General features: G+C 40.8%; 1 protein-coding gene across 1 annotated transcript in view; it reads left to right on the top strand.

The window, feature by feature from the left end:
• Window positions 1-27745, top strand: part of KMT2C (lysine methyltransferase 2C) — a 189246-nt gene that overhangs the window by 46294 nt on the left and 115207 nt on the right. Inside the window, exons 3-5 of the mRNA XM_054514634.1 lie at window positions 202-290; window positions 13232-13370; window positions 26705-26911. Of these exons, the coding sequence (XP_054370609.1) occupies window positions 202-290; window positions 13232-13370; window positions 26705-26911 (435 nt within the window). The remainder of the gene's footprint in view (window positions 1-201; window positions 291-13231; window positions 13371-26704; window positions 26912-27745) is intronic.

Below are 27745 nucleotides of genomic sequence, written 5' to 3'. Positions count from 1 at the left end.
AAGTGTACCTTGCTGGGGACATAAACCTAGAATGGAGAAAAAGGGGAAGAAGCTTCCAGTTTGTACAAGACTGAAGTAATGAGTTAGCTTGAATGTTGCATAATTAAGTGCTGACATTCATCCATCTATATGAAGTGATTTAAATCCTAATTTTACAAATGCTTTTAGTCTAAAAAGAGTTTTTCCTTCTTATGTTTGCAGGCCTCGGAGTAGAGGAAAAACTGCAGTGGAGGATGAAGACAGTATGGATGGTTTGGAGGCAGCAGAAACAGAAAACACTGTGGAAACAGGTACTGAGAATATAGTGCTGATGCTCTCTGAGTATTGCTTCTCTCTCAGAAATGCATTTGGTTATGCAGGACTTCGGTAGACAAGAAGTAGTTGTTCCATTTTGTAGTACAAGATGTGCCATTTGGGCAGAATTAAAAGGAAAAAAAACTTGATATTTAAACCTATATTAATTAAAAGCTATTGAAGCTGTTATTTTTAAATAGTGTAATGGGAATCTCTTTGTAGTGTAGATATGTAGAGGTTCTTTTCCTACTTTTGCAAGGCTGTATCTAACAAAAATAAATGCTCTGAAGTGGCAGCTGCTGTTTTTGGAATACCTGCCAAAATACACTACTACTTATTGACCTGTGTCTTCAGCTAACTACAGCAGACTATATACCAAAGGGATAACCAGGATAACCAAATGCTAATGCTTCCTGCTGCTGCTTAGGAAACAGGATAAATCTCTGTTCTTGCTTTGGTAAATATTTGTTGTGGTGGTACCCAAATGCTCAGTTACCAGAGGGAGCTCATTGTTCTGGACTGAGTACTGTTGAAACAGTTTGTGATTTCTGTTCTGGCAGTTCAGGAGCCTAAAGAGACAAACAGATGAGCCAGCACATGAGATAAAGGCCATGGTGAAGAACTGTCATCTCCTTGCCAGGCACGTGTCTGTAGCCATTTCCCTGTTTTTAACCAGGGACTGAGTGCAGAAGGATGAAACCCACCAGGAAAGATGATGTTGTGGCCACTTGGCAGAAGTTTGTTGGTTTGACAGAAAGAAGCCTTGAAAATGCTCAATGAAAATTGAGACCTAAGGATTTATAAATTTAATTAGGTGGCCCTCTATGTGTAATGAGAGCTATGGAAGGAAGCACAGAGACACAAACAGCAGAAGCTGTTGGTCAGGGCAGGAATGGCATGGAAGTGCCAGCTGAGTTAAGGGAGTTGTCCAGGTCTCTCAAAGCTGCTGAGTGGAGGGGGTAAAGTAGTGAAGCCCTTAAAGATGAAGACAAGGATCTGTGCTTAGTCCAGATTTATAGGAACAACAAACAGAGAGGCTGAAAAGAGCCATTTTTGCAGCAGCATTTTCCATGGGCCGTGCAGGAGCTTGGCTGCTGTGGTGGAAGTCACAGAGGAGGAGGAGGAGGCTGAAATTCTCCTGAGGATGGGCTCTGTGTGTGCTGGTGGCTTGCTTCCTCCTTGCTAGATGGGGAATGATGCTGGGAAGTCTTTGTGCTTGTGACTTGAGGCTTTGGGGAGTGTCTGGAGTGTGTAGTCACAACTTGTGTTGAATTCAAGTGTTAATGGCATGTAGAGGGAGCCTAAATTAAAGCTTAATTCAGGGATGTTTCATTGTTTTATTCTGCCCTTTGTTTTTCTGCCCCTGCAAATAAAACTGCTGGTGGTAGTGAACTTGGGTGATCTTTTGCAGCTTCTACAAGTAGGTAATTACTAGTTAATAAGCTAATAATAAGGAAATGAAAATGTTGGAGCAGATATTTGTGTGTAGAAAAACAGAGCAGGATAAAGGAAGACTAGTTCTAATTCTGTTATTACTATGTGATGATGATGATGATGATGATTACTCTTCCTATCCTGTGTGATAGAAACATTCTTATGAAAGTCAGTGAAGGGGGCAAAAACTGTCCCCTTATAGTGATAAGTTTTATAAATTTTAAATATGTTTAAGAAAAGAAAAAAAAAAACAAAAATAAATTCAAACCTAACAACTGGTACACTACTGTGTAGGGAATTCAGTGATAGCTGTAGTTCTTTTTTGCTTTTGTAATTTTTAACAAAGTTCCTCAACAGAAACCTGAGAGCAGTTTCTGATTCAGAAGAGAGAACACATAATTATTTTAAGGCTCTGAGAGTGTGTATAGATAAGTCTCTCCATTATCTTTCATCAGAATAATCCTGAGTGTCACATGTGGCTGATACCCATTTCTAAAGGTGTGTGATGGGCAGTGTGATGGAAATCCTGATGGACCAAGACTCCAGCAGGTCTGCTGCTGGAAGTGAGGCACCATCACTTCAGTGCTGAGCCCAGGATGGATTTACAGACTGTGCTCCTCACTGAAAAGATGCCTAGTAAAAATACATATGTCTGAAATCCCATTTTTCAGGGAACAAAAATAGATTTGAAAGAGCATTATCATGTTGAGCAGTTTGATAGAGACAGAATCACAATTATGTTATTTTAAAAGCAGGGCACCATGTGACTTGCTAGAGGTTTAATCATATTATCTGAAAAAGCTGATGCCTATAAAACTTACTCTAAGCACTTACCTGTGTTAGTACAGGAGTGTGGGAGAAGGAATAATCTCAGTTTGTTGCTCTGTTTAAGACTGTGTTGATTAAATTGAAGGGTATTTCTATACTACTTTATTAATTTCTGCTTCAACTAGAAAAGGGTTTTGTTTTCTTTGCTTGCAAAGAATGGTCTTGCCAGAAAATTTTTGCAGTAGTTGGCAAACCAAAACACAATGTAGTAATACTACAGAAGTTGAAATTAAATGTCTAAGGATCTTGACATGTGATTTGTGACATATTTTGAGTCTCTGTGTTCCTAGCTTCCTTTCTTTGATTCATACATTGAGAATAATCGAGAATTCTTTTACTGTGTGAGTTTAGGATTTTGAGGTTGTTTCTGTTTTGTTTTATTTAATTAAGTTTCATAAAATGAGAGAAGTCCATGTTGTAATGTTGTGTTCAGTCTAATGAGCTCTGCTTTTAGGGAAGGGAGCAATGCAGGAGGAGTAAGAACTCCCCTCTTAGGGAGGGGAAAAAGGATGTGCCCCATGTAATCCCACCTAAGATAAAGAAATGTTTAGCAGCTGTCAAATCTTTTATGGGGAGAAAAAGCAAGGAGTGTGCAAGTACTAAACATTATTTCCATTTGTAATGTTGACACAGAAATATTTGTTTAAATAAAAAAAGGACAAAAATTCTTCCCAAAGGGGCTCTTTTGCAATGCTGAGGCGCAGTCATTTTAATTGCAGTTCGGGAAACAAGTTCCTGCCCTTCCCAAAATTCTGTAATCTCACATGTGAAGCGAGGCAGAGTTGGAAGCAGAGCAGGGTAAGCCGTGTGCTGCTCTGATCAGTTCAGTATGGCTGCTTCTGCTGCCAACTGCAGCAATTCCTGAGCCCTGTCCCTTTTCTGCCAAGTACTAAGTTCCCTTTGGTGTAGATGAATTCTTAAGGACGGAAAGAGAGGAGGAGGGATTTGGAATTGGAGAAAGGAAATTCTGGAATTTGGAAAAAAAGAGCTGGTTGGAGCTAAGTAAACTTTTTTCCTGAAAAAAGGGTGTTGACAACTGCTTCTACTGAATCAATAGATTTTCAGCTTCTTGTAAACCTCAGGACAGACTCCTTTCATTTACCCACCAGCCCTGTCTCTCTTGCTGATCCTTTGGCTCCTCACTTCATGTCTGTTTTGCTCTTCAGCTTTGTATTTGTCTTTCCAGCTGTCTGCTCCTTCGTTTTTCTTCATTGTGGTTCCCTCAGTGATGTTGCACTGGTCTTTCTCTATCCAGCTGATGTTGTGGTTACCCATTCTTCCCATCCTTTTGGCACCACAGCATTATAGCCTGGTTAAGGATGGCTGGCACCTCTGGGGATCATCTGCTCACAGCCCTGCTCCAGCAGGGTCACCCAGAGCTGCCTGGCCAGGACCATGTCCAGACAGCTTTGAGCTCCAAGGGTTGAGGCTCCACAACGTGCCCTGCACAGCCTGTGCCAGTGTTCAGGCACCCTCACAGTAAAAAAGGATTTCCTGATCTTCAGAGGGAGCCTCCTGTGTTTTTGTTTGTGCCTGGTGCCTCTGGTCCTGTCAAACCTTCCAGCTGTCAACACCTTCCACTTTTCTGGTTATCAGTAAAATCCTGTTTGCTGCAAAATGCTGGGTTCCCCTCTGGATCCTCTTGTGCTGCTCCTCTCTGTAAGAACAGTTTTCTTCTGATGAGTGAGTTTCTCATGGCCAAGAATATGCAAACCAGAAAATTCTGGAAAGCATGGGGCTTTGTGCACAGGGATATATGCAAATATAAAACTGCTAATCCAAAGAAAGAAATAGTACACCAAGAAGCTCCTGATATGCTTTCTGTAGGTTTGGTAGCCCTTTTGCTACTAATGAAGACTTGGCTTCTGTTTCGTTTTCCCATCTTCTGTTAGTTTCAGCAAGTTTCTGTACTTGATATTTTCTTGGCTCTGCATTTAAGTTGAAACTGAATTCTCTGTGTTAATTATCTGATTATTCCCTTTTTTTTTTTTGGAGAACACTTGTGAAATATCCCATCTCATTCTGGGGTCTGTAATTCTTCCTGTCTATGTCCCACCATAAAAGTGTTGAGATTCAGATCTGGGATAAATGCAATAAAATAAGTTTATTTGAACTGCTGAATCTCTTGGGTTAGGTATTTATTTTGTTAACTATCCATACCATGTCAACAAGCTCTTACAGCAGTGCTTTCTACCAGACCCTCAACTCCCCATGGTCTTCAGAGGCCTCTGATAATACATAAAAGAACCTGGATGATTTCATCAACCAGTAGTTCCTTATCTACATTATTGTTGTTAGTAACATTTTTATCAGACCCAGTGCCGTTGCCTGGCCAGTTCATTTCTTGTTGGACTTCACATTAACTTCCTGAAGATGAGGCTTCCTCTGACCAGACTCATTTGTTTCTGGGCAAAGCACTGAAGAACCAGAAGCAAACACTTCTCAGTGGAGGAAAGTTATTCATGCAGAAGTTGCCAGGCATTTTTGGACTAATTCAGAATCTCATCAACTTTGAAGCAGCCTGAAAAGCACTTTCCTAGAGAAAAAAAAAATAATCTGCAATATCCTGCTTATTAAAGGAAATACAGGCATACTTTTGCAATTATATGAACCATACTGAGCAGAGCCTCTCATTGAAGCAAAGTAAAACACACCTGAGAGCAAGTCCTGGTCTGGGCGAATCGATGGCAAAAGCTCTTGGCAATGTGTTTTAATACCAAAATCCAGTTTTAAAATCCAGCCAGATATTTTGGCCTCATCATTACCACCCATTCCTTCTCAAATTAATGAAGGGAAGAATTAACACCACTGAGGGCTTTCTTGTAGATTAGACTTGGCCATACAATTTGTGGCAAATACGTGCTTAGAAATGCACTTAAATATTTTTAAGGCAACTAATATTCTATGTACTCATTAGAAAAGGAGTAATTTCTTCTTTCTCATGCTCCTGACTCTTACCTGCTCAGCCACTGGAAAAATTAGCAGAACTGAAGCATGTTGTTATAATTATTATAAGCATCTTATTATTTTTGCTTTATATTCTGGTAATTTGTTTGTAATGAGGAAAGCAAACAAAAGAGGAGGTTACTTGATATGTGCATTTAAACCATTACAGGCTTTCTCAATAATACCATTTATCATCATGCACACTTAAAATGGGCCATTTAGAAAAATCTGATTTTTTTGCCTTCTGACTGATACCTCTGTCTCAGGTGTTTTGAGAGCTGGTGGAATCTGTTAATTCCAAATCAATTTTAGCCTCTCTGAGTTTTTCATTCTGGAGGTTGTTTCTGAAATGCAGCTTCTTTTTGGTTTTGCTTATTTATTTAGTAGTGGTTTTGCAGTTTTGGTCTCAAACTATGCTTTATTAAACATAATCAAACAGGTTTTGAAAGTTTTCCAAGACCTAGAATTTTCCTCTTCTCCATTACCTTGATGTTTAACTCTGCTGCTGTGTCATGAGTGGTGTGATGGAAGATCTGCATGGCCATTACCAGTCAAATACACTGAAATAGTTGCATGTGCTTTGTGTGCTACATGCTCTTCTCCTCACTGGAAAGAGGGGCTGCTCTGTGTATGATTTAGTTAATTGAATCACAGAGTGGTCTAGGTTGGAAGGGACCTCAAAGATCATCTTGTTCCATCGCTTCTGCCATGAGCAGGAACCCCTTGCTAATTCTGTGGACCTGTCGTAATTTTTATTACAGTAATGCTGTATTGAGGCTGACTCTTCCATTTGGTAAAAGAAATAGAAGTTCCCTGATAATGAATTGAAATCACAGTATAAATCAGGCTGATGTTGGAGTCCCACAAACACCTACCCTGGTAGCCCTTTTCTAGGTCAGGTTCAAAGGGGGAAAACATAGTGGGTAAAATGAACTTATTTAGGATAATAAAGGAGATACCCATTAAATGACTCTTAATTCAGTAGTAGTTCATGTAAAAGAACATGCAGGGCAAAATTACCATCCTGCTTTTATATAAACAAAATCATTCTCAAATAGCTTTTGCTACCTGAGCAAGTGGTGCTTCAGTTCTTCTGAGAATTGCAGAAGCTTTCATAAGTCAAAGAGAGAAGGAAATTCTAGGAATTACTGGCAAAGGTATAAGCAGAATGAAGCATCAGCAAGGGTTCTTTTTTTTCTTTTTACTGTTGCTTTATAAACCCTTGGCATGTTAAATGCCACGTGCAGTTCTGCTTTTCCTTCTCCAAAAGGATGATCTGTAATTGGGAAAGTACAGGAAAGGCCAACAAGTATGACAAGAAGTAAGCAATAGCTTCTGTATGGGGTTAAGGTAAAACCTTCAATCTGAAGTGATTTCACTGAGGAGGAATGTAAGAGGGTCCAAAAAATGATGAGTGATGTGGAGAAAACGGACAGGGCACAATGACTCATTTTGTTGTGCAGCACAGAAATTAGGGGACATCAGGTGGTGTTCATAGAGTACAGGGGCAGGTGCATTTGCACTCAGCATCTACTGCAATTACAGAATTCATTGTTCCTGGATGCTTTGGGCATGAACAACTTGACATGGGTTTCAAGAAGACCTAAACAAATTAGTGACAAAGTGACCTAAACAAATTAGATGGGTGCTGTTGAACACCACTCCTGGCTTAGGAAGTTCCTCAGTCAGGGAGGTTCCATGTTATGGTTATCCATAATCTGGTTTCATGTTTTTTAGGTGATCAAAATTACAGTTTAAATGGTCCTGCATTGAGTATCTTGGTCCTACATTGAGAATCTTGATTTTATAACTTATGCAAAATTTGCATTTTCTGTACGAAATGTATTTAACAGTTAAGAGGTTATTTGAATGAAAAGTATCAAAGTATACAGTGGAATGTACAGACAAGAATAACTGCAGGTTTTCTTCTCATCTCTAACACCTGTTGCAGTATGTAAATCAGAGAATTATAGAACAGTTTGGAATGGAAAGGACCTTAAAGATCATTCAGTTCCAACCCTCCTTCCATGGACAGGGACCCATAGACCACATTTCCCAAAGCCCCATCCAACCTGGCCTTGAGCACTCCAGGGATGGGGCATCCCCAGCTTCTCTGGGCAGCCTGTGTCAGAATCTCACACATTCACAAGAATAATTTTTTTCTAATAGTAATCTAAAACTACTCTCTTTTAGATTGTTGTAAAAGATTTCTGTACCTAAGAGATCTGTGCATGTGACTTCCTCAGCCACTGGCAGGAGAGGTGATGCTGCTATCAAATTGTGTCCAGAGCAGTAACAGAATTACAAACTCTGAGTAGTGGAAACTTGTTTTGTTCCTAAACTGGGAACAAAAGTGAGTGAAACTTGTTAATGATAGAACTGGGTAGTGTCAGGGTTTATCCCAGCTGTCTGCTTAGTACCACAGAGGTGCCCCCTCACTCTCTGCCCCATGGGAGCATTGGATCAAGGTAAAACCCCAGGGTTGAGATTAGAACAGTGCTGAGCCCCTGGCACAGGTTGCCCACAGAAGCTGTGGCTGCCCCATCCCCCTGGGTGTTCAAGGATGGATTGGATGGGGCTCTGAGCAGCCTGGTCTGGTGAAAGGTGTCCCATGGCAGGAGGTTGGAATTGGGTGATCTTTAAGGTCCCTTTCAAGTCAAACCATTCTGTGATCTACTGGGCATGGTGTTCTATGGTGTGGAGTATCCCTCTGGCCAGCTGGGGTCAGCTCTCCTGGCCATGCCGTCCCCTGGCTCATTTTTGCATCTCTTTGCTGGCAGAACAAGGGAAACTGAAGAGTCCTTGCTTTAGAGTAAACATTTTTTAGCAACAATAAAAACATCAGTGTGTTACCAAAATTAAATCTCATCCTAAATCTGAAACATAGATACCCAATACTAAAGAAAATTGACTATGCTAGCCAAACCCAGGACAGGTAGGCATTTTAAATTCATAGTTTGCATTCCCTTGTTAAGGTTTCTTTTCATATTGTTGCTGCACTGACATGTTTTTTTCTGTCCAAACTCCTGGAACGTTTTGGTGTGTTTGTAGTTCTGCAGACCCCTGTGGGGCTCTGTAAAGCCCTGGGGGTCCCCTTGGCTGTTTCCTGACACAGCACTACCCCTTCCTTGTGCACAAATAGCTGTGGCTGCCTTCAAAACCTCCTTGCTCCCTCTCACAGAACAGCTTGGTAGGCAACAGTTGAGACCCCTGGCATCTCCCTGCTGTGTTTGGTGATATTGGTATTTTCCAGCCTCTGCAGTACTTTCTGTTTTTAGTGAAGGTTTTGGAAGCCCATGACATGTGCTTCATTGTCTGCCTAATCAGTAGGTCTGACAGTAAAGTAGTTAAGTAGTCAACCTGCTGCACCTAAATATTAATTTAATAGTAGAATATTAATTTTATGTTTATGACAGGTCTTTGGGTTTTGTTTGGTGGGGTTTCTTTTTAAGTGTCACTTCATAATGAGTATTATAATATTTTAATTTTTTTTTCCTGGTAGAACTCTTACGGTATTTTTAGGTTTTGACTTGACAGGTAGTTTCTGAGTATTTAGAAGAAAACCCTTTTGGATATGCTGATGTCCTGTCCTTTGCCTGATTGCCACAGCAGAGCTCACACATCCATCTCCTTATTTTGTTTTATGTTTACGCAAGTAGCCTGTAGAATAGGGCCTTGTGATTGCAAGAAAACGGAAAATGATTGTTTGTAAAGAAACAAAAGGACATTATAGATCTGAAGTTGATTTTGCTTCATCACATCCCCAAAGAAAGCTGTGATCCTGTAACAAAATCCCAGCCATCCCCAGTTTCCTGCTTTCCACAAGCCCTGCTACAGGGGAGGCTCACAAAAACCAGGGCTTCCCTCCTGAGCCTGCATGTCCCACCTGTGTCTCACATGGAGAGAGTTTTCCAAGGGCTCTGGAGATAGAGCAGGAAAACAGGAAATGAGCAGCACGATTATTACTCAGAATGTTGTAAATCTCTACATAAGACATGTAAAGAAGGAGACCACTACTGTTAGGAAGGTGGTAGTCAACATAATCAGCTGGGGGTGCTGTGTGCTGTTTGTTATTTTATTTGAGTGTTCTCTGTATTCTGCTCTATAAAGGGGGATAAAAATAATAAGAAATCTTTGAACCTTTGTGTTTTTCTCTCTTGAAAAAACCCAAATTAAAACTTGAATAATGTAAAGCTAAGGACTCTGTTTTCACCATTGTATACATATTACTGAAGCAAATGTGATGGAAATGTTAATGAGAAGAGAAATTTAATACACATGCTGTAAATTTTACCGATCCCAGTGATTTTCCCTGCATATCTGTCCCGTGTCAGTGTTAGGCAATTTGATTTTTTCCTTCCTATTTCATATCTCCATCCTTGGAGATGCTCAAAAACCATCTGGCTCTGGTGGCCCTGCTTGAGCAGGGGTTTGGACAAGGTGGCTCTGGGCTGCCTCTACCAGATGTGATTCTATGAGTTACCCAAGTTGGATAGCATGTGAAGTCTCAAGCCTTTTGATGGCCCATATGGACAGGAACTTTAGTCCTTGTGCTTTTGGGGGGTTTCTTTTAATAGGAAAAGTAAGCTTTTCTGTCCTCAGCAGCCAGGTGAGAAAGAACTATGAATGCAATTGTTTTCAAGTAATAAAAAAAATTTAAGTGCAGTGTTTCCTAGTATTTTCCTAAAGTTTCAGTAAAGCATAATGACATTAAAAAATAACTTAGAGACACTGGGGAATTGTACAACTATGTCTTTTAAATTTCAGTCTCCCCACTAACTCACTATACAGAGGCAAGACCTTCATGGTGCCAGAAACGATCATGAAAAGAGGATGCAAAATAAAGCATTACATATGAATCTGCAAATGAGCTTCCCATTTATTAATCATCCATGGATCTTTCATTCCCAGTAGCTTCAAAGTAGAATGCCATAACCAAATCTGATGATATTCATTAAACATACTGTGCCAGCTGCTTCCAAGAACATCTCTGAGTTGTATCTGAGATATCTCCTTGCCAGGCCACTGCTGAGATCCTAGGAATTTTGACTCATGAAATGCATGGAGTGCTCCTGTTCTTCCTTCATCTTCTGCAGGAAAACTTTCACAAAGTTTTTTTTTCACAAGTAACACAGAAAATTTTCATGCTGTTTAGTGAGCACCGTGTTTTCAGTCTTCCAACGGCATATTGAGGCACAGTTTGCTTTATTGCAGAGACAGCAACTGAGATGTTGTTTGTCTCATTTAGTATAATTTGGGTCCCTCCTTCTCTGGAGAAGCAAACAGCAGGGGAAATGCACCATAAGGATGTAAGCTCATCTAGTTGTCATGTGTAGTGAAACAATCTGTGTCTTCTCACACGGCCCAGAGTTCCTGGGAGTGACTGGGAGCGCCCCTGAACTTGGCCTTCCCAGTGTGCTGGGTGCCCAGTAATGGTAATGAGCTGAAAGCTGGCAGAGAGTAAATGGCTTTTTTCCTTTACTTGATGGAAAGTTTCAGCAGGCACACAATCAAGCCAGAGTTCCTTTTGCACAGTTTAACTAGGTTAAAGAAAGTGGCCAGGATGGATCAGAGCGGGGCCAGGGTTTCCGGTGGTCTTCCTGCAGCGCTTCAGGCGTGGCCGTCCCGGGCTGTGCTGTGGGTTTTGTTCTGAGTGCTTTGGTGTCTGCCTGTCTTCTAGGTGTTTGTGTTTTGCTCTCTTCATTGAGGTTGCATTTAGAAATTTGGGGGTTAGTGGCACAAGATTGTCCTTTGGATCCAGCATTCTTGGAAATGCACCGCGGACCGTTGTGAATGGCTCTGCTGGACGCTGCCTGCTTCGGGAATCTTCATCCAGGAAACATCCAGGGATGTTTGTTCAGATGTGCCAGAAACTGAGGCTGTGGGGTTTGGGTTTATTTTGTTTTGTTTTCCCTACAGAGACATTTACTATTACAAGGGATGCATTCCCATGGGGATATTTATTTAGTGTCAAATCAAGATCCAGCATGCTTGTTCAGAATAGGTTGGTGAAAGGGATTTAACACAAACCATTGGGATTTTGGACAGGTAGTAGTCACTTTTGGATGTTTCAGATGCGCAAAAAACACTTCAGATGTATGTTACTGAGTTGTTTAACTGAAGCAGGAGATGCAGTTTCAATTTACACCAGCTCAGATAAGTACTTGGAACACTCAGTCATAACCAGGAATTTTTTTTTCCCTTAATGTTGTGTTTCTCATCACTATGGTTTGAGGTGTTCACTAGGGGTTTTAAATGTTATATACATTGTCTTCCTAAATGAGTTCACCTTAGGTTAAAGAAAAATCTTCTTTCAAATCTCTGTGCATGAAACAAGACAGATTTCCCATTTTCCATGTGCTGTAGCAGGCGTATGATTTCAGTATTTCAGACCAAGCTGCACAGTTTTATGTTCTGAGAATTTTCCTCCCTTTTCTTGGTTTTATTTATAAGATTAAAGCTTGTAGCAGGTTTTTATGCATGCCCACCCATGTGGCAGATTCTTCTACCCTTTCGTTTCTCCACTTGTCATTTATCCTCTGCAATATTTAATTATATTTTGACACGTATGTTAATTTAAAAAAAATGAATATATCTTCTGCTGAAGTTTTCTAAATAATCTGCTGCTTTACTCCAACTGGACTTCTTTGCAAGAGCTGGATGTACTGGCCTCTGAGCTCAAACCCATGTTCACTGGGAATTTTGAGGGGAACCAAAATGGCACTGCTATGAGACAGATCTAGAAGCCAGGGACGCAGGCAGGATGAGGCACATGTATCTTGAGCTGGATATGTCAAAGCACATCTGTCAGAGTCCTGTGATTTTTATGTTGCTTAGGTTTCAAAATCAAAGTACAGAGGAGTGCAGAAGCACCAAATTCTGTTCCTGTACAGCCTTGAACCTTGTTCTGTGCATTCTGGTGCACTTGGAGCAGCACTTTTCCATGTCCTTGTGGTAAATCCCTGACTCCTCCAAGCAAAGGGGGAAATGATTGGGAAGAGGATTTAAAGTTGCACAGACAGTGGCAACTTCACATTTCAGAGTAAAACCAAACTTTCTAGTCAAATCTAGCATTGTCAGCTAGATGTATATATAATTATACATTTATATATTTATATAGATGTGTATATTTTTCTGTCTAACAAGGTAATGTAAAAGTATGCTAAAAAATTGGTTATATTCCTTCAGTTCAGAATGAAGTTTAAGCTGGCATAAACCAGGTCTTTCATTCCTTCACCTCCTCAACCCTGTGCCAGCATAGTTAGTGCAACCAGGAATGAATTTGCAGGGAATTGAACAAAGTTAAAGGTAACAGGGGAGGAAAAGAGGTTTAATATACCCCAGAGTAGTGTGCTCACTGTGATGTTTGTTCAAGGCTGACACAGCAGGTGCATGAGAGATGTGGGGAGAATGGAAATGCCTAAAACTCCAGCCTTGTATGAAATTTGTCACTGAACAGCTCTCTCCTTGCCCCATTTCTTGTTGCTGTTGAACGGCTTTAGTTCACAGTGGTACTTTATGTTATGGAAATAATGTTGTAAGCATCCAGTTTCATGTTTTAGCTAGATGTGCTAATTTCCTATTCTTCTCATTTTGTTGTGTGGCAGAAGATATTTACATGGGTTAACCTGTCTGTAAATAAAACTGATGTTTTCTGTGCAACGGAAAGCTTCCAGGTGCAGATGAAATAGTAAATATTTTCCTCTTTGTGTTTTTTTTTTTAACCCAGAAGTCAAGGAGCAGTCTGCAGAAGAGGATGCCCAGACAGAAGTGGAGAGCACCAAGCAGCTAACACCAGTCCTTCAGCACTCTGTGTCCGAGGAGTCCGCCAGCTCCACCACCTCCGTGGGTGTGGAAGCCAAAACCAGGTGAGTGAGAGAGCCAGGGGGAGGTGGCTGCTGAGTCAGGGGCAGGGCTGGGGCTTTGGGGTGCAGAGTGCTCAGGGCACAGGGCTGGGACTCTCTGTAACTGCTTTGAAGTTTGGGGCTGTGCTTTAATTGGCGCACGGGGAGATCAAGGTGAGAAGCGCGTTCCGTGAGTGCTGTCCTCACAGGGCTCTGGGAAAGCCTGGAGTTACAGCTGGGGAAATGAAAGGAGGCATAAGTGATAGGAGATAAAATGTGATTACTGAAGCTTTCCTGCTGTGTAGGAAATGGTGTATTAGCAAATTTATAGAAAGTTATTTTTTGATGTTGCAGCTTGTATGAGTGTATTTTCAGGAACAAAGTAAACCAAATCTCTTGCCATGTCTCCTGTGTTCTTCCTTGTTTTGGAATTTATAACAGAGAAAATAACATTTGTATTTTTAAATATTTTTATTAATACAAATTAGCCTAAAAGCAGTGAAAGTATTAATTATGTTACACGAGGGAAACCAGAGCACGCTGTCTGTGATCACTGTTGAAATGGTGTCACACAATTCTAGCAGAGCTTCTCTGGTGAAGCTCTGATAAAAGCTTCTAACCCAGTTGCAGGTCTCTCCTGCTGCAGAAGGTGCTCTTACCAGCTACCAGACAGTTACAGGTGTAATTATATTTTGACAGACTTGGAGAGAATTGTCGTCATCATTTCTCTTCCTCCTAATCCAACACAGAGCATATTTTCCATGCACAAAAAATTACTTAATCTACTTGATGCATATATAATTCTCATGTTTTACATGCTCACAAACTTCTTAGATTTCAAGAGCTACTTTCCCTCTTACAGAAAATTCAGTTAAATAGTTTTTGTGCATATACCTGAGTGAAATACATAAAAATTTCTGTTCTTGATGGAATTTTCCAAGGCTGAGATTAAGTTGCACTAAATACGTAGAGCAACTTGAACTGAGCAGCTGTTTTGCTTCATTATTTGACCCTGTTTTGGATAACTTGCAAAAAATTTAGTGCTGTTTCATCCACTCTCTGTTCTTCTCAAGGTTACTTTTTTTGCTGTTATCATGAATATTTGATTACACCACTTTCCATAGCCATAGACTTGTTTCTTAAAAGCTGGACAACAGTCTCCTGGAAAAACTTTGGCCTGGTTCTGAGCCAGCCCTTATTTGCCCTCAACTTATTCTTCCTTCCAACTGAAAGTGTTGACTTTGATCAGTCAGGATGGAATGGCAATTATGTGCTCATTGCTTTGGCTGATCAAAGTATTAAAAGGCTGAGTACTATTATTTTTTAATTAAAATAATAGTGATCAGACTCTGTCTCTGACATTTTGGAAAGAAATGTATTGAGGAGATATGAAACTGTTAATTGGGAATCAGAGGGTTTCTCTGACCCCAGGTAATTTTGATTTCAAACTTGGATGCAGAATGAGGGTTAGTTGCAGAAGTCATTGAAGTCCTCAGAACAGTGGAAAAAGCCCACTTGTCAGGGTTTCTGTGGAAGTGATTCTTGATAAAAGTTTCTTCTGATCTGTGATGTTTGATCAATCATTTGTGTCATGGTCTGTGTAGTGCTGCCACTGAGATTGTGTCATGCAGGGGCTGGAGGACTGAATTCTGGGTGCTTGACTCTGTTTTCTTTGGAGAAAATGCAGTGTGTGAAATAACAGGCTCTGCTAATGCCTATGTAATGACTGGAGGAGATGTATCAAGATACAGGATAAAAAGTGACTCCACAGTGCCTTAAAGCTGTTACTTGGGGAAGTAGTTTTAAAGCTGATTTCCAAATAATTCGTACTCATCAGCTTCATCTCTTTCTTGGTAAGCTTTTCTGGTTTATAACTTAAGTAGCTTCCACTTTCTAATAAAATGGAAGAGTTGGTGTCTTTAAAAATAGCTTTAGGTATGTGAGACAGAGGAGCATTATGAGAGTATATCATAACAGACAGAGCAGAAATTGCCTAGAAGACAGAAAAGAATCCAAGCTTCCACAAGAAGTAGATAAAGGTGTAGGTGGAGCTACTTTTGCATTGCTTTTTCAGAGTTCAGTATAAGAAAATTCTGTGTTTCTGTCTTTGGTAGTGAAGATAAAGGAATTAGAGAAACACAGGACACAGGGCGTAAAATAAAGTCTTTTCCATGAAAAAAATTAAATAATTTACTACTAAAAACCAGTGATTTTAACATAGGAGGACATGTCAAAGCTAGGATGGGGATTTCAGTAGCTGAGAGATTAGCCAGAACTTGGCTTGAGTGGTGTTTCTCTCTGGATCCTTCCCGAGACTGCAGCTAAATAAAAACATTCAAGAGGAAGGCGAGAGAGCTGGTAAATTTTGGAACCTTCCTGAGGTGGGATATGGGAAACCAAGAGAACTACTGACAGCAAGTGGAATTGGGCAGGGAATTCAATAACAGATTCAGGATTAATGCTCAGAAAGGAATGTGTTAAAAACCCCATTGAAATAGAGAGAGTCTGAGCCATACTGGGGTGGGGAGGCTGAAAGGGCTGAGGCGTGTGCTTGAAAGGAGTGAGTGAATTATTGACCACATGTGGGGAGGGGCAATAACATCAAGCAGAGATAAACTCCCAAGCCTGGCAGGGGCAGGGGTAACACTGCCAGCTCCTATATATCACGAGCATCATGGGTTTTGGAGCCTTTTCCTTTGGTTGTTCCCTTTTTTCTTTTTATAAGCCTTGTGAGAAGCTTCTGTCAGGCCAGGACTTATGGCTGAGTGGAATCCAGCTTCTTCCAAAGGAATCTGCTGCCTTGGTTTGTGCTGCCTGCAGAGAGCAGGGGAAGTGCAGCCCTTGGGGAAGGCAGGGAGCCAGGAGCCGGCTGCGACTCAGAGCAGAGCCCACTTCCACCTTCCTCCTCTGGTTCCCACATTGGCAACCCCTGGCATTAAAAGCTAAGGAGAATGGCCTAGAAACACAATTTCATAGAAGAACAAAACACCTTTTGATTCATTTTAGTTTCTGTCTGCTCTCAGAGAATGTGAATTGCATTAATTGCATGTTTTCAGTCCTTTTGCCATAATCATGAAGACAGAACATTCTTAAAAAGTAGAAGCTGAGGTTTTCACACAGCTCTTTTTGATTTTGGTGCTTTGGCCTGCTTAAATATCTGCTCTTGTGAGATTGTTGCTAAAACTACAAAAAAACCCCCAAAGAACTGGCAAAACACCTTCCTGCTTTCTTGCTTCACTTGTAATTGGACAAAGCACGTAATTTTCATTCCAGACCAATTGCGCCATTCCCTGTTATTTTGTTGCTGCTGCTGAGATGAAATCTGGAGTGTGGAGATGGAGGGCTTGGGTGCTTTATTCCATCAAAAAGAAGTGGTTGGTGAGCATCTGTAGATTGTGTGAACAAAGAAAATAGTAAATAAGTAGCAGTGGGCTTCCTTATTTTTGTTCTTTTTTTTTTAAAATAATCTTAAGCACATTACAAAATTTGTAACAGAGCAACACTCAGTGGAAGAAGAAATTGTAGAGTGGCAGAGAGTAGACAGATAGAATAGGATTATTCTGGATAGAATAATACTGCAGTGATGGAAGGAAAAGCTAGATCTCCAGGCAGGAGGAAGTTAGATTACTATTTAATATTTAATATTAAAATATGTTTAAAAATTTGTTGAAGTTGTAAAGTCAAGCACATGTTTTGGGGAGATACCAGTATTAAGATTAATTTTGAAACTGATTATTTCTTTTTATGAGCATGTACTGTGATACAGTTTGTAGTTTTATGAGAATGTTTTTCTCCAAGGATAGTTTCTGCAGAGAATGGACCTTTGGCATGACGCAGGGCATTTGAAGCCATTGCAGAGTTTTGCCTTTACATTTCCAGCTCTAGATCCATATAAGCTATTATGGGATCTTCCTCTGAAGCCAGTGATTTACATCTGGAAAGAGGACATAGCATTCCTTTCTCTTTCAAACTGAAGTACTACTTCAGCATTTTATTAATGACCAGTCTAACCCAGAGTGGAATTACTGATTTGGCTAGCAGGGCACAACTAAAGACTAAGACCACACACTGAAAAATGAGAAAAAAAGTTAAATATTTACTGGTTTTCCATCCTGTTTGTTCATGCATTATTAGGGAAATGGTCTCAAGAAGAATTCTGTGACGAATCATTGTTAAAGCAACTTTTCCTTGGATTTATAGGGCAGGAAGGGACCTTTGGAACTCATCTAATTCACCTCCTTTTCCAAGGCAGTTATCTACAGCTGTCATTCCTAACACAAGCTTACATAAACTGCTCTTAAATCTTCCAGTAATAAAAGCACCAAATCTTCCCTAAACAGTCCCTTCCAGTCTCTTCTTTGTTTTTACTGTTGGAACCCCTTTGCTCACATCTAACACACATTCTCCTCATCCTGGGTTTATTCCATTGCTACTCGTACCATCTGCCAAGGATAATGGAGGACAGCTTTGTGCAAAGTCTCTCATTTAATTCCCCAGCATGCTTTACCTCGTAACAGAAATCCCAAATTTGTTCCTACTTTCTTTGTAGATGATGTTTTCTTGAGCTCAGATCCTTCTTGCTGGTTTGAGTTTTCTCCAGATGGTCTGTGTCTTTCTCAGAGCACAGAAGGCGTGTCACACAAATGGGGCCAAAGAAGGGTTTCACAGGCAGCCAAAATCCTGCCTTTTGCTTAGGCTGAACAATTGCCATTGTGGCCATAATGTGTTTGATGCTCTCATGTAGGACTTGTGCCTCGTGGGATTTGACACCATCATCAGTGACATTCATGGCTGGGCCTTTAAGTTGCACAGACCTTTGCTCCATGATTTAGTCTGTTCTGGAGGAAGGTCCAACCACAGAAACCATGAAATGTCTCCTGCCCAGCATGAGCAGGTGCTCACGGGTGCTCCAGGTTTCTGGAGTCCCACTCTCAGCCTCTTGGATGCTCTTAGGCAGCTTTTCTGTCTCATCCCCATCCTAAGACAGCAAGTCTCCACCTGGGCCTGCCCTGCTGCTTGCATGTTCTGCACTGGTGAGCAGCAAGCTGAGCACTGGCAGGTCAGGTCTGATGCCTGGACAAGTTTTCTGTCCTCTGGGAGATGGCAGACAGACAGACAGACAGAAGCACCCCATTGGCTGGCAGTCTGTCAGGCCATGCTGAAGGGCTGGGGGCAGTACTCACTGCAGCATGGGATGTCTGCTTTGTCAGGGATTGCACAGGTACAGGATAGTCACAGACTGGTAATAGTCTGGGATCTTCTGTGTCAGTGCTGAGTGAGTACAGCATTTTCTCTCATTTCTTCCAAATATCACCTCTTCCATTTGTGGGTTTTTTTTTTTTTTTTTTTTTTTTTTTGCCTCCAGCTTTCTTTGCCAGCTTCTTGTGTTTTTTATGCTGTTGGATAGTCATATTCCCATTCTCTTTGCTAATTCTAAATTGCTCATCAGTTTTAATCATTGTTTCAAGGTTCACCTAGTTGAGGTTTACTCTTCTTTGTCTCTTTGCCTGATGTGCAGTTTCCCTCCATCCATTTCCAGTGACTTCTAGACAGGTGTTTGTTACATGGTATTTCTTCTCACCTTTTTGTCCATTTTCTCATTCATTTCCTTGTCAGTTGTGACTGTTTTCTTCTTGCTTCCTTCAGATGTCTGTGTGATTTCTGTTGTTTCCCATAGTCAGTAGTCTCATTTCTCCAGCACCTTCCATTTCTCTCACACAACAAACTCTGCGTTGTGCCCTGAATTCCTTCCTTGCTTCCATACAGAAGCTGATGGAATGTATAAGCAATTACTCTGGTAAAATCTGGACTCTGAGCACCCCAGAGCTGTAGCTGCAGAGATGATCCCTGTGAGTGTCTGTGACCTTTGCCAGAAGGATGTTCATTCACAGGGAATGGATGGTTCATGTGGAGTCTGCTTTCACTCTGGGACTGAGAGATTGGAGTGTGCTTAGTGAGGAGAGAATCTTTGTGCTCGTGGCTTCAGTGTGCTAAAGCTGTTCTGAAGCACGTGTGCTCTGCTTGGTGAGGATAGAAGCATTTAGAGAAATGAGTTTGGACTAGTTTTCATAGGGTTACAGAAAGTCTGTCTAACTTCAGAAATGAATACAGTGAAACTCAAAACATGGCACAGAACAACAGAAGGGTTGATCAAAGATCTCAAGTAGATTCCAGTTAAACAATTCAGGACCCTTCAGTCTCTGAAAGATGTTGGAGAAGGAAGATAAGAAGCTTCAGAGTCATAGATGGAGTAGGAAAGGTGGCTGTATCCTGTCTGTTTATTTTAATGCAAGAAGCTGAGGGTCATCAAGTGAAACTTTTAAGGGTTAGATGCAAAATAAAAGGAGGGGATTCTTTGTACAGCAGAGAGTTGTCTAGAGTGATACCCTTGCCAAAGGATGTGGTTTGCTGAGACTTTAGGTGTGGTCAAGAGTAGACTGGGCAAGTTCAGGAAAGGGAAAATGAGAATGAGTGTAGAGGAATCACAGTTGACACAGGGAGGCCCTGAACTGAATGTGCTGGGGGCAGGGAGGGTATCGTGTCTGCCTCCTCTTCAATATCCCTGCACCTCTGCTTATCTGGCTTAGATGAAGCTTTCTTGAAAAACTGCTGTTTAAAGCCAGCTTGCTAAATGGTAAATCTCAGTAATTTTCAGATAGTAAGAACCTACTCAGTATTTGTATGAAGTTCCCTCCAAGAGAGGTTGGCACCTCTGTGTGAGTTGGGTGTGGCTGGAAGTGCTCAAGGCCAGCCTTGGAGCAGCCTGTTGCAGTGGAAGGTGTCCCTGCCCTGGTAGGAGGGCTGGAACTGGATGATGTTTAAGGTCCCTCCAGCTCAAACCATTCTGTGTATTACGTTTTAATTACCAAGAGAGAGAATTTGATTTACACAGACGATACTTTCTGGGCAGAGATGCATCCTGAAGGTTGAAGCTCCAGGACTTCTTATTCCTTGACTTCTATCCCTCAGAGGTGAAGATAACTCTCAGAATTGCATGAATTGTTACTTTTCAGGTACAATCAGTTGCATTCTATCAGGGATTGTTATTTGAGAGAACAAGTCAGTTCACGTGGACCTTAAGGAATTATCTAGAGGGCCTTGGATTGGACCTCTAAATTCCCTTTTTTTCAGCACTGGCATTCTGGTAACTCCTCTTGCATCTAGGGTATGTTAAACCCTAACTGAACTTTAAATACTTGTTTAAATTAAAGCTGACACAATTCATGGTGAATAAGAACGTATTTTCTACATTTCAAAATGTCAGCAAGATGTGTTGTTTTGGTTGTGTTTGGAGGGGAATGTTTTCTTTCTTTCAAATGAGAAGAGTATCATTAAGTTGATTATATGGCTGTAGAGCTCCAACTGTGCTGGTTTGAAGAAATTGGAAAGCAGTTATTGTCTAATGCAGTTTAATTGCTTTGTATAAACTTTTAAAATTCTTCACTTGAAGTTCGTATGAACTCTCTCCCGCCTCCTTTTTTTTTCAAAGAATTATGCTGCATAAGTTAAGTACTTACTTCAACCCCAAATCACTATAATAGTATAATAGTGTCAAACAACTTCACAATTTCAAGTTGTTCTGTGATTCAGGTACCTATTGGAAGGAGATTGTGCATCAAACGCTTAAATACGGCTTTTAGCAGAGATTTTTTGCTTCTTTCTCTTTGTGGTGTCTCCATTTGCCCTTTCCATCCTTGTCTGTCCTCAGTATCTTAGTTCAGAAGGGTGATTTATTGGGTTGTTAATGCTGTATCAATGTAAAGCTGTTATGCCTCACCTAATGAGGTTTCTTCAGTAGTTTCCTTTCAAGCTTTGTTATTATTGAAGTCCAGATATTTACAGAATATTTAGATACTGCTGAAAAGCTTCATCTGAATCTGAATCTAAATAAACTTTACCTCTGTGAATATCTCACATATATTTGAACTCACACTGATGCAGACCCCCAGTATCATTTTAAGTCAGAAATGGGTTTTTTTTTTCTTGACTTAAAGCGCAGCTTGGAGGTATTGATTTAAATTTACATAAATGATACAGTGATGGATCTTCACTAGGGAGAACACTCTACTCTTTAAATAACACAGTATAAAATGAGAGCAAAGGTATTTAGTGTATTAGCACAACTTGGCAGAGCTAAATAAATAGTAGGTCCGGTCCTCTGTAGTGTTTCATTTAGCCTTTTAGCATATGTTAAAACTACTAACAGGGTTAGGTGGAAGAAGAATTCTCAAGACCAGTGCTCATCAGTCTGCTTTGGTAATTAGTACAAATGATGCTCTGAAGTTCTGTTTTGCTCCCAAGTACTCCATTTCACTGTGATGAGCTTAGTTTTAATAGTGAAAAATAGATGCTAAAAACACTATAAATTTCTGTAACAAGTAGTGTGTGAAAAAGACATCCTGAAGGCATTTCCAGGCCCTTAAAAACAAATTCGTAGCAAAAGTCACATGATAATCCTCTCCATTTTCTTTTTCAACCCAAACCATGAATGAAAGAAATCTTGATGCTTTCCAAGTTGGATTTCTTTTTGACTTTAGTGCAATTGTTATCATGGTAATTGGCAGTAGTGATCATCTGCAACTTAGTGTTTAATGTTGAGGAAGTGGCTATAGTGGATCTTACTGGAATTGCCATGCCTTGCATTTTCTCAAATATAATCCATTGTTTTTTCCTGTTTAAACCTGGTTTTAATGTGATTAATTGGAATAGGTAAATGCACAGCAAAACTCCTTTGGTAATACCATTCCCACAGTAGGCTGGGAGGGATTTCAGAAAAGTTACAAGGTGAGCATCCCTGGAGCTGAATCCAAGAGTTTGAATTTCTCCTGCTGTTGACAGCCTCCCCTTTATCTCTGTGTGATGCTGGGATTCCCCTGTGCAGGCTCTGCTGAAAGAAGGGCACCTTTAACTCCTCTCTGCAGAGCAGGCAGCTGCAGGATTTCCTTTAGCCTGCCACCCTCTCCATTGAGTACTGAAAGGATTGGGTAACTTCAGGCATCTCACTGACAGACATGCTCAGCATAGGCTCTTTGCTGTCTTGCTTGGAAGGAAGTTGCTCTGTGAGAATGGGGAAGGAGGATTTACTCCCCCAGCTGTGGGGCTGCTGGGGCATGGCAGTGCCCCAGATCACTGCAGCTTCTGGTGCTTTCTACCCATGTATGAAAAACAGGCAGGAGAGTGAGAGTGTGAGATACTGTTGAGGGTCACACAACCTCCCCTGGACACATCTGAAGATTTGCAGAAGCTGCACAGTGCTCACATGGGCACAAGTGCACATCTGCGAGATATGGGCCACAGCATAAACAAAACATGTTTGCATGAGCCAGTCTGCACATCTGCTTGTTATCAAGGAGCCTTGGCTGGCACAGGATTACCCAGTGCCATTTCCCAGCTCAGAAGGATCTAGGAGGGGGCTCTGCTTACTCCTACAGGTATTGGTAATCCTGATGCTAAGGCTTAATTCTGCTAAAAAATAATTTTGGAGGACTCCCAGTTTTACCTCATTTCTCTGACTGAATATTTGCAAGCAAACCAGATGTTTCTCCTCCTCTGGTTGTGATTTAATATTGTGCAATTAGTTGCCCAATACTGCATGTGTTGAAATGAAGTCGTTTCAATGGGAAAGTCTGAGTTTGAGGATGAGTCCTGATGCCTGTCATCAGTCAAGTAAAGGAAATAGTGACTGGTCTCCCTTCCTTCAGGATTAAGTGGCTGCAGGGCATTTTGTTATCCTTTGTCAGGATGTGGACAGGGGAGGATTATAGCACTTCAGATTCTTGTCAGAGGGTTGAGTAAATTCTGTGTAAGGAAGAGACACTGATGGGATGAAATAAGGACCTGTAGAAGAGAGTGGCTGTGAAAGAGTGATGGGATCAACATGTTTCTTGTTAGAAAGGGCATCCTTCAATCCAAGGAGGCAAGTCTGGATCTCCTCCCATGGCTCAATGGGAACAGACTTTAGCTTCAGACATTACTAGGTTTTTTGCCTCTTACTGCATCCCCAAAACCCAGCATGTCTGGTTCATTCTGAACACAGTTTTTCCTCAGTGTTGTGTATTGAAATTAATGTGCATTCAAATCTACAAAATCCCCTGGGATGAGGTGAGGGATAGGAGCACCTCCTGGTAATAAACCACCTCTGGATCTTTAAACTCTTACAAGAAAGTAGCATTTCTCATGGCAAAATACGTAATTTAAGTTGAAGTTACAGATAACGATGAACTTTCATTTTGAGTTGGAGCACCTCAGATATATCTTAAATGGAATACTGTTGAGCTGCTTTTTTTTTTTTTAGTAGTTTATAAAAAGATTTGTGACACATTGTCTCTTGCTTTTTATCCCATTTTGAATTATCCTGTTCTTAAAATATGTTAATTATGATAACAGATCTAGGGTTTGATCTTAAGATTTGCCAGTATCTCTATTTCGTTATCTTCAATATGAGAGCTCTTCTTGCATCACAGATTTAGATCCTCTAATTGCATATTGACATATGGAAAGTAGATTTGTAAGTACTTTCTGCAGTCCTCAGATGATAAGAAAAAATCTCTACCTTCTGCCCATACAGACATAACTTAAAATATTTACTGAGCACTTAAAGCTAAAAGGCTAACGTGATGGACTGGCCACTTTGCACAGCATGACAAGCCAGCAGCTGTGCCATGTCAGGGGGCACAGGAGCATGGCTCTCCTGCAGAGGGTCTCTCCAGCATCCCAGCAGAGGCAGGGAGTTCACTGCCACTGTGGCTGCCTGGCTCTGGGAGCAGTTGAAGCCCCTCTGCTTACCCCCCTGGAAAGTGTGAAACCTTTTTTTCCCCCTTTGTATAATCTCTCTCGTCTGTCTCAGCCCCACAATGTCCTGCCAGTGCTCTGGGCACGTTCTGCTGCTCCTGTCTTTAACTTCTGTACTGAGTGCTCACAACCTTCAGTGAAGGCTCCCCAGCCCCCTCCCCGTGGTGAGCACTCTGTTCAGCTGCGTTCCCAGCTCTGCTGAAGCAGGAGCAGTAGCACAAACCATATGATTCTTGACAGCTTCACAGCTGTCCACACCACGCTGCAGAGTAGCTGTGAAACTCACTGCTCCTGTTGTTTCACTCCACCCTGCCTGCAGAATGCTGGAAGTTGTGATACTGGAGCTGCTTTACAGGCTCCAGAAATACCAGCTTTACTCCTGTATGCCTTTTCAAATAATACCACTTGAAAAGTTACTTTATTTTTTTCTTAATTACTGTTTCGTATTTCTCTTTTATAGATCTTAACATCATTGCATATTTGCTATGACTTCACTTTAAAGGGCTTTGTTTATTTGTTTGTAATTATCTTCAAGTCTTTTAATGAGCAGTGATAGTCTGTCCTAACAGGATGTATGAATAATTATTTATTCCACTGTGGATAATCTTGTGTTTGTAACTGGTGTAATTTATATACCATGGCATTGCCTGTTTAAATCTCTTAAATCTCCTCCCAAGTCTCTCTAGTCTCAACCAGCATAAATAGCTTTGCTTTCCCAGCTTAGGAACTCTGCCTGTGAGGCCATATCAGGTTTCCCTGGCAGTCCAGTGGTTACAGTCACTGACAGACAAATAATAGTGTATTTGTTGCTCTATCACACTAAAAGCTAGCTATAAAATAGACATATGTACTGTTCAGTGTAACTTTTCACTGCTCTCACACTACCTTTATCCATCTTTTCTTTGAATTTTTTTGTCTTCAGATATCTTTTTCTAAAGATTTCCAGAACGTGTCAGACATTTGCCATCAGCTCCGGGGGTTGTGCTGGCTCATGCTGGTTGTGTGTTGAGGCACATCAGTGAGGGATGTGCAGCCAAGGCCATGAGATGAGGACAAATGTTTCCTAACAGTACCATAGGAAGGTGTAATTTCAGTACCATGAATGGGACTTAATTTATCTGCCCACCAACCTGCATGTTTCCAGTGGTCCATCTGCCTTAATGAGAGTGCAGTCCTATCTGTCTATATATATAAAAGTTTTTTGCTTCATTCTGGGCTTCATTTTGGGCTCATGAAACACTTCTGCCTTCCTTAGCATCTGACTGTCTGGTATTAGCAGTAGTAGTAGGCCAGGTCAGTTTTCTTTCTTCTGTTTCTTTTTTCCTATTGTTGCTCTATGGTGAGAGCAAAAGGAGCCATCCCAGAGTATGATAAACCAAATATCAGAGGCTGTGCTGGATTCTTGGGGTTTTCTGTTCTGATCTGGAACTTTCCTTTTCCACTTCCACTTCTTTCTGTTGCTGTTCTTGTCTCTCCAGGCTGAAAAGCACAGGAGGCTTTATTTTCCCCCCCAGAATTTAGTAAATATTTTACAGCAGTTTAGCCTTAAGGTTTTCTCTTCCTCCCACTTCACTTCTCTCCTCTCACTCACACAGCACAGACTGTCCCAAATCCAAATGTGCCACCTTGGAAATGGACTGAAATCTATTTAAATGGAATCCAGGCATAACCAAGCCTCTATCCAAGTGCCTGATTCCCTGAGGCATCTTTTTGGGGTCTTTGGGGCATAAATACGAAGCAAACAGAATTGCTCATTTAAGCATTAAAAAAAAAAAGTGTTAAATGGCCTTCCTTTAATGCAAACTGCATTAGTTGCAGAAGTTCACATTTTAAGTTTGTGGGTATGTTTATTATAGAAATATTTTTCAGTAGCTTCCATATGATGTGACACAAGGAGTGCTGTCAGAGCTGTCATTTCAATCCTGTCGCTGTGTTGTGCATGTTAAAACATAATTGCAAATGGTACAGGGTATTGCAGCGGTCACGGTTCTGTAAATATAAAATTCCTCCAGTAGAACTTTTAGACATCATTTTGTTTTTAAATACTGAAGTAAATGAGGATGGTTGCATTTGTGCATGTGGTGTGCTCTGGCACGTGTGTCTGTAGCCATTGCTGTGGTTTTCTCGTTATTCCATTTTTCTCCATGTTAGTAAACCTTTTAGTCTATAGTATTTACACATTGGGTTACACATGAGCTGTGTGTGCTTCCAGAAAGGTGTGTGTGTTGTAATGTTCTATGTGTTCTGTAACATTGTGATGCCTTTTAGCAAGTATGTGTCTAGACACACAGAATTTTGGAAATTTTAATCATTTGAATATAACATGGACATTTTTTTGTTTGCTTCCTTAATCAGGCAGTTTTGTGAACAGTAAAAAGTTCTTTTAATGTAACTGTTAATTAGCTAGAGAAAGTGTTTCTGAATGCTGAATTCTGATACCTGACAGCACATTGGAGCTTTTATTGTCTTGTTATAAAGGGTTAAATTAGCATGAAATTTGCTCTTTGATGGGGTATCCTCTGCTGGTTTTCTCCCCAATAAAGCAGTAATGATCTTCCTTTTTACAGTGAACAACTCTGCGCCTTTTGTTACTGTGGAGAACGGAGCTCATTAGGACAAGGAGATTTAAAACAATTTGGTCCCACTCCTGGGTATGTTATCCCATGGAAAAACCAGCCTTTAAATAAGAGTGAAGCCAGTGACAGCACCGATGGAGCCTGTGAGAGAACTCCAAGGCAAAACTCAGTGCTGCGCAAACAGAGAGGCCAGAAGAAGTAAGTCTGTCCTAAAAGAAATATGTAGATTTTTTTTTTAATTTTGCATGAAATTCAGGAATAATCTTTACTGGTTCTGTACTGCAATAGGCAAGTAATTTGTATTTGTATAAATACGGGGTTATTAAAATATTAAAAATTGTTTGTATTAAAATATTAAATTGTATTAAAATTAAAAATAGAGAGGTAAGAAGAAGTAAGTTGAAGAAGTAAGTCTGTCCTAAAATAAATACATAGATTTTTTATTTTGCATGAAATTCGGGAAGGATCTTTACTGATTCTGTACTACAATAGGCAGCTAACTTGTATTTGTGTAAATACGAGGTTTTAATACTAAAAACATACAACATGCACCCAAGCAGACTCAGCGAGTGTGGAACACTCTGAGCAGCTTTTGTAAGAAAAATTAGTATATACAAAAACCTAACTAAAAATGGAACCCCAGAGCAACCAACACATGAGAGGTAAAGCAGTGGCTGTCTCTTCTGCTTTTTTATAAAAGGGTTTGTTTCTTCCCCAAGTGAGAATCTTCACTCTGGAAGAACACAGATAAGAGACATAGCTACTGTAAAGCACAAATCTGCTTGTGATGCTGAAGGAAAAGTACACATGAAGGGTGGAAGAGGATGGACTTTTGACACTTGATGTCTTGTGTAGCCTGGAATAAAGGGCAGCCTCTGCCCATTAGAGCCTTTCCTCTTGCCATCCAGCACTGACTCTCACCCTGGTGCCAGTGCTGTCCGGGCACCCAGCAGTGGTTCCTGCCCTGCAGGAGTGGGGTTTGCTGGCAGCTCTCCCAGACAGGGGCGTTTGGTCATGGTTCCCCGGCCTCTC

Source organism: Molothrus ater, chromosome 1 (assembly GCF_012460135.2).
Source record: "Molothrus ater isolate BHLD 08-10-18 breed brown headed cowbird chromosome 1, BPBGC_Mater_1.1, whole genome shotgun sequence".
Classification (NCBI taxonomy): domain Eukaryota; kingdom Metazoa; phylum Chordata; class Aves; order Passeriformes; family Icteridae; genus Molothrus; species Molothrus ater.
The sequence above is the reverse complement of the archived record's forward strand: the minus strand, read 5'-3'. Positions and strand labels throughout refer to the sequence as shown.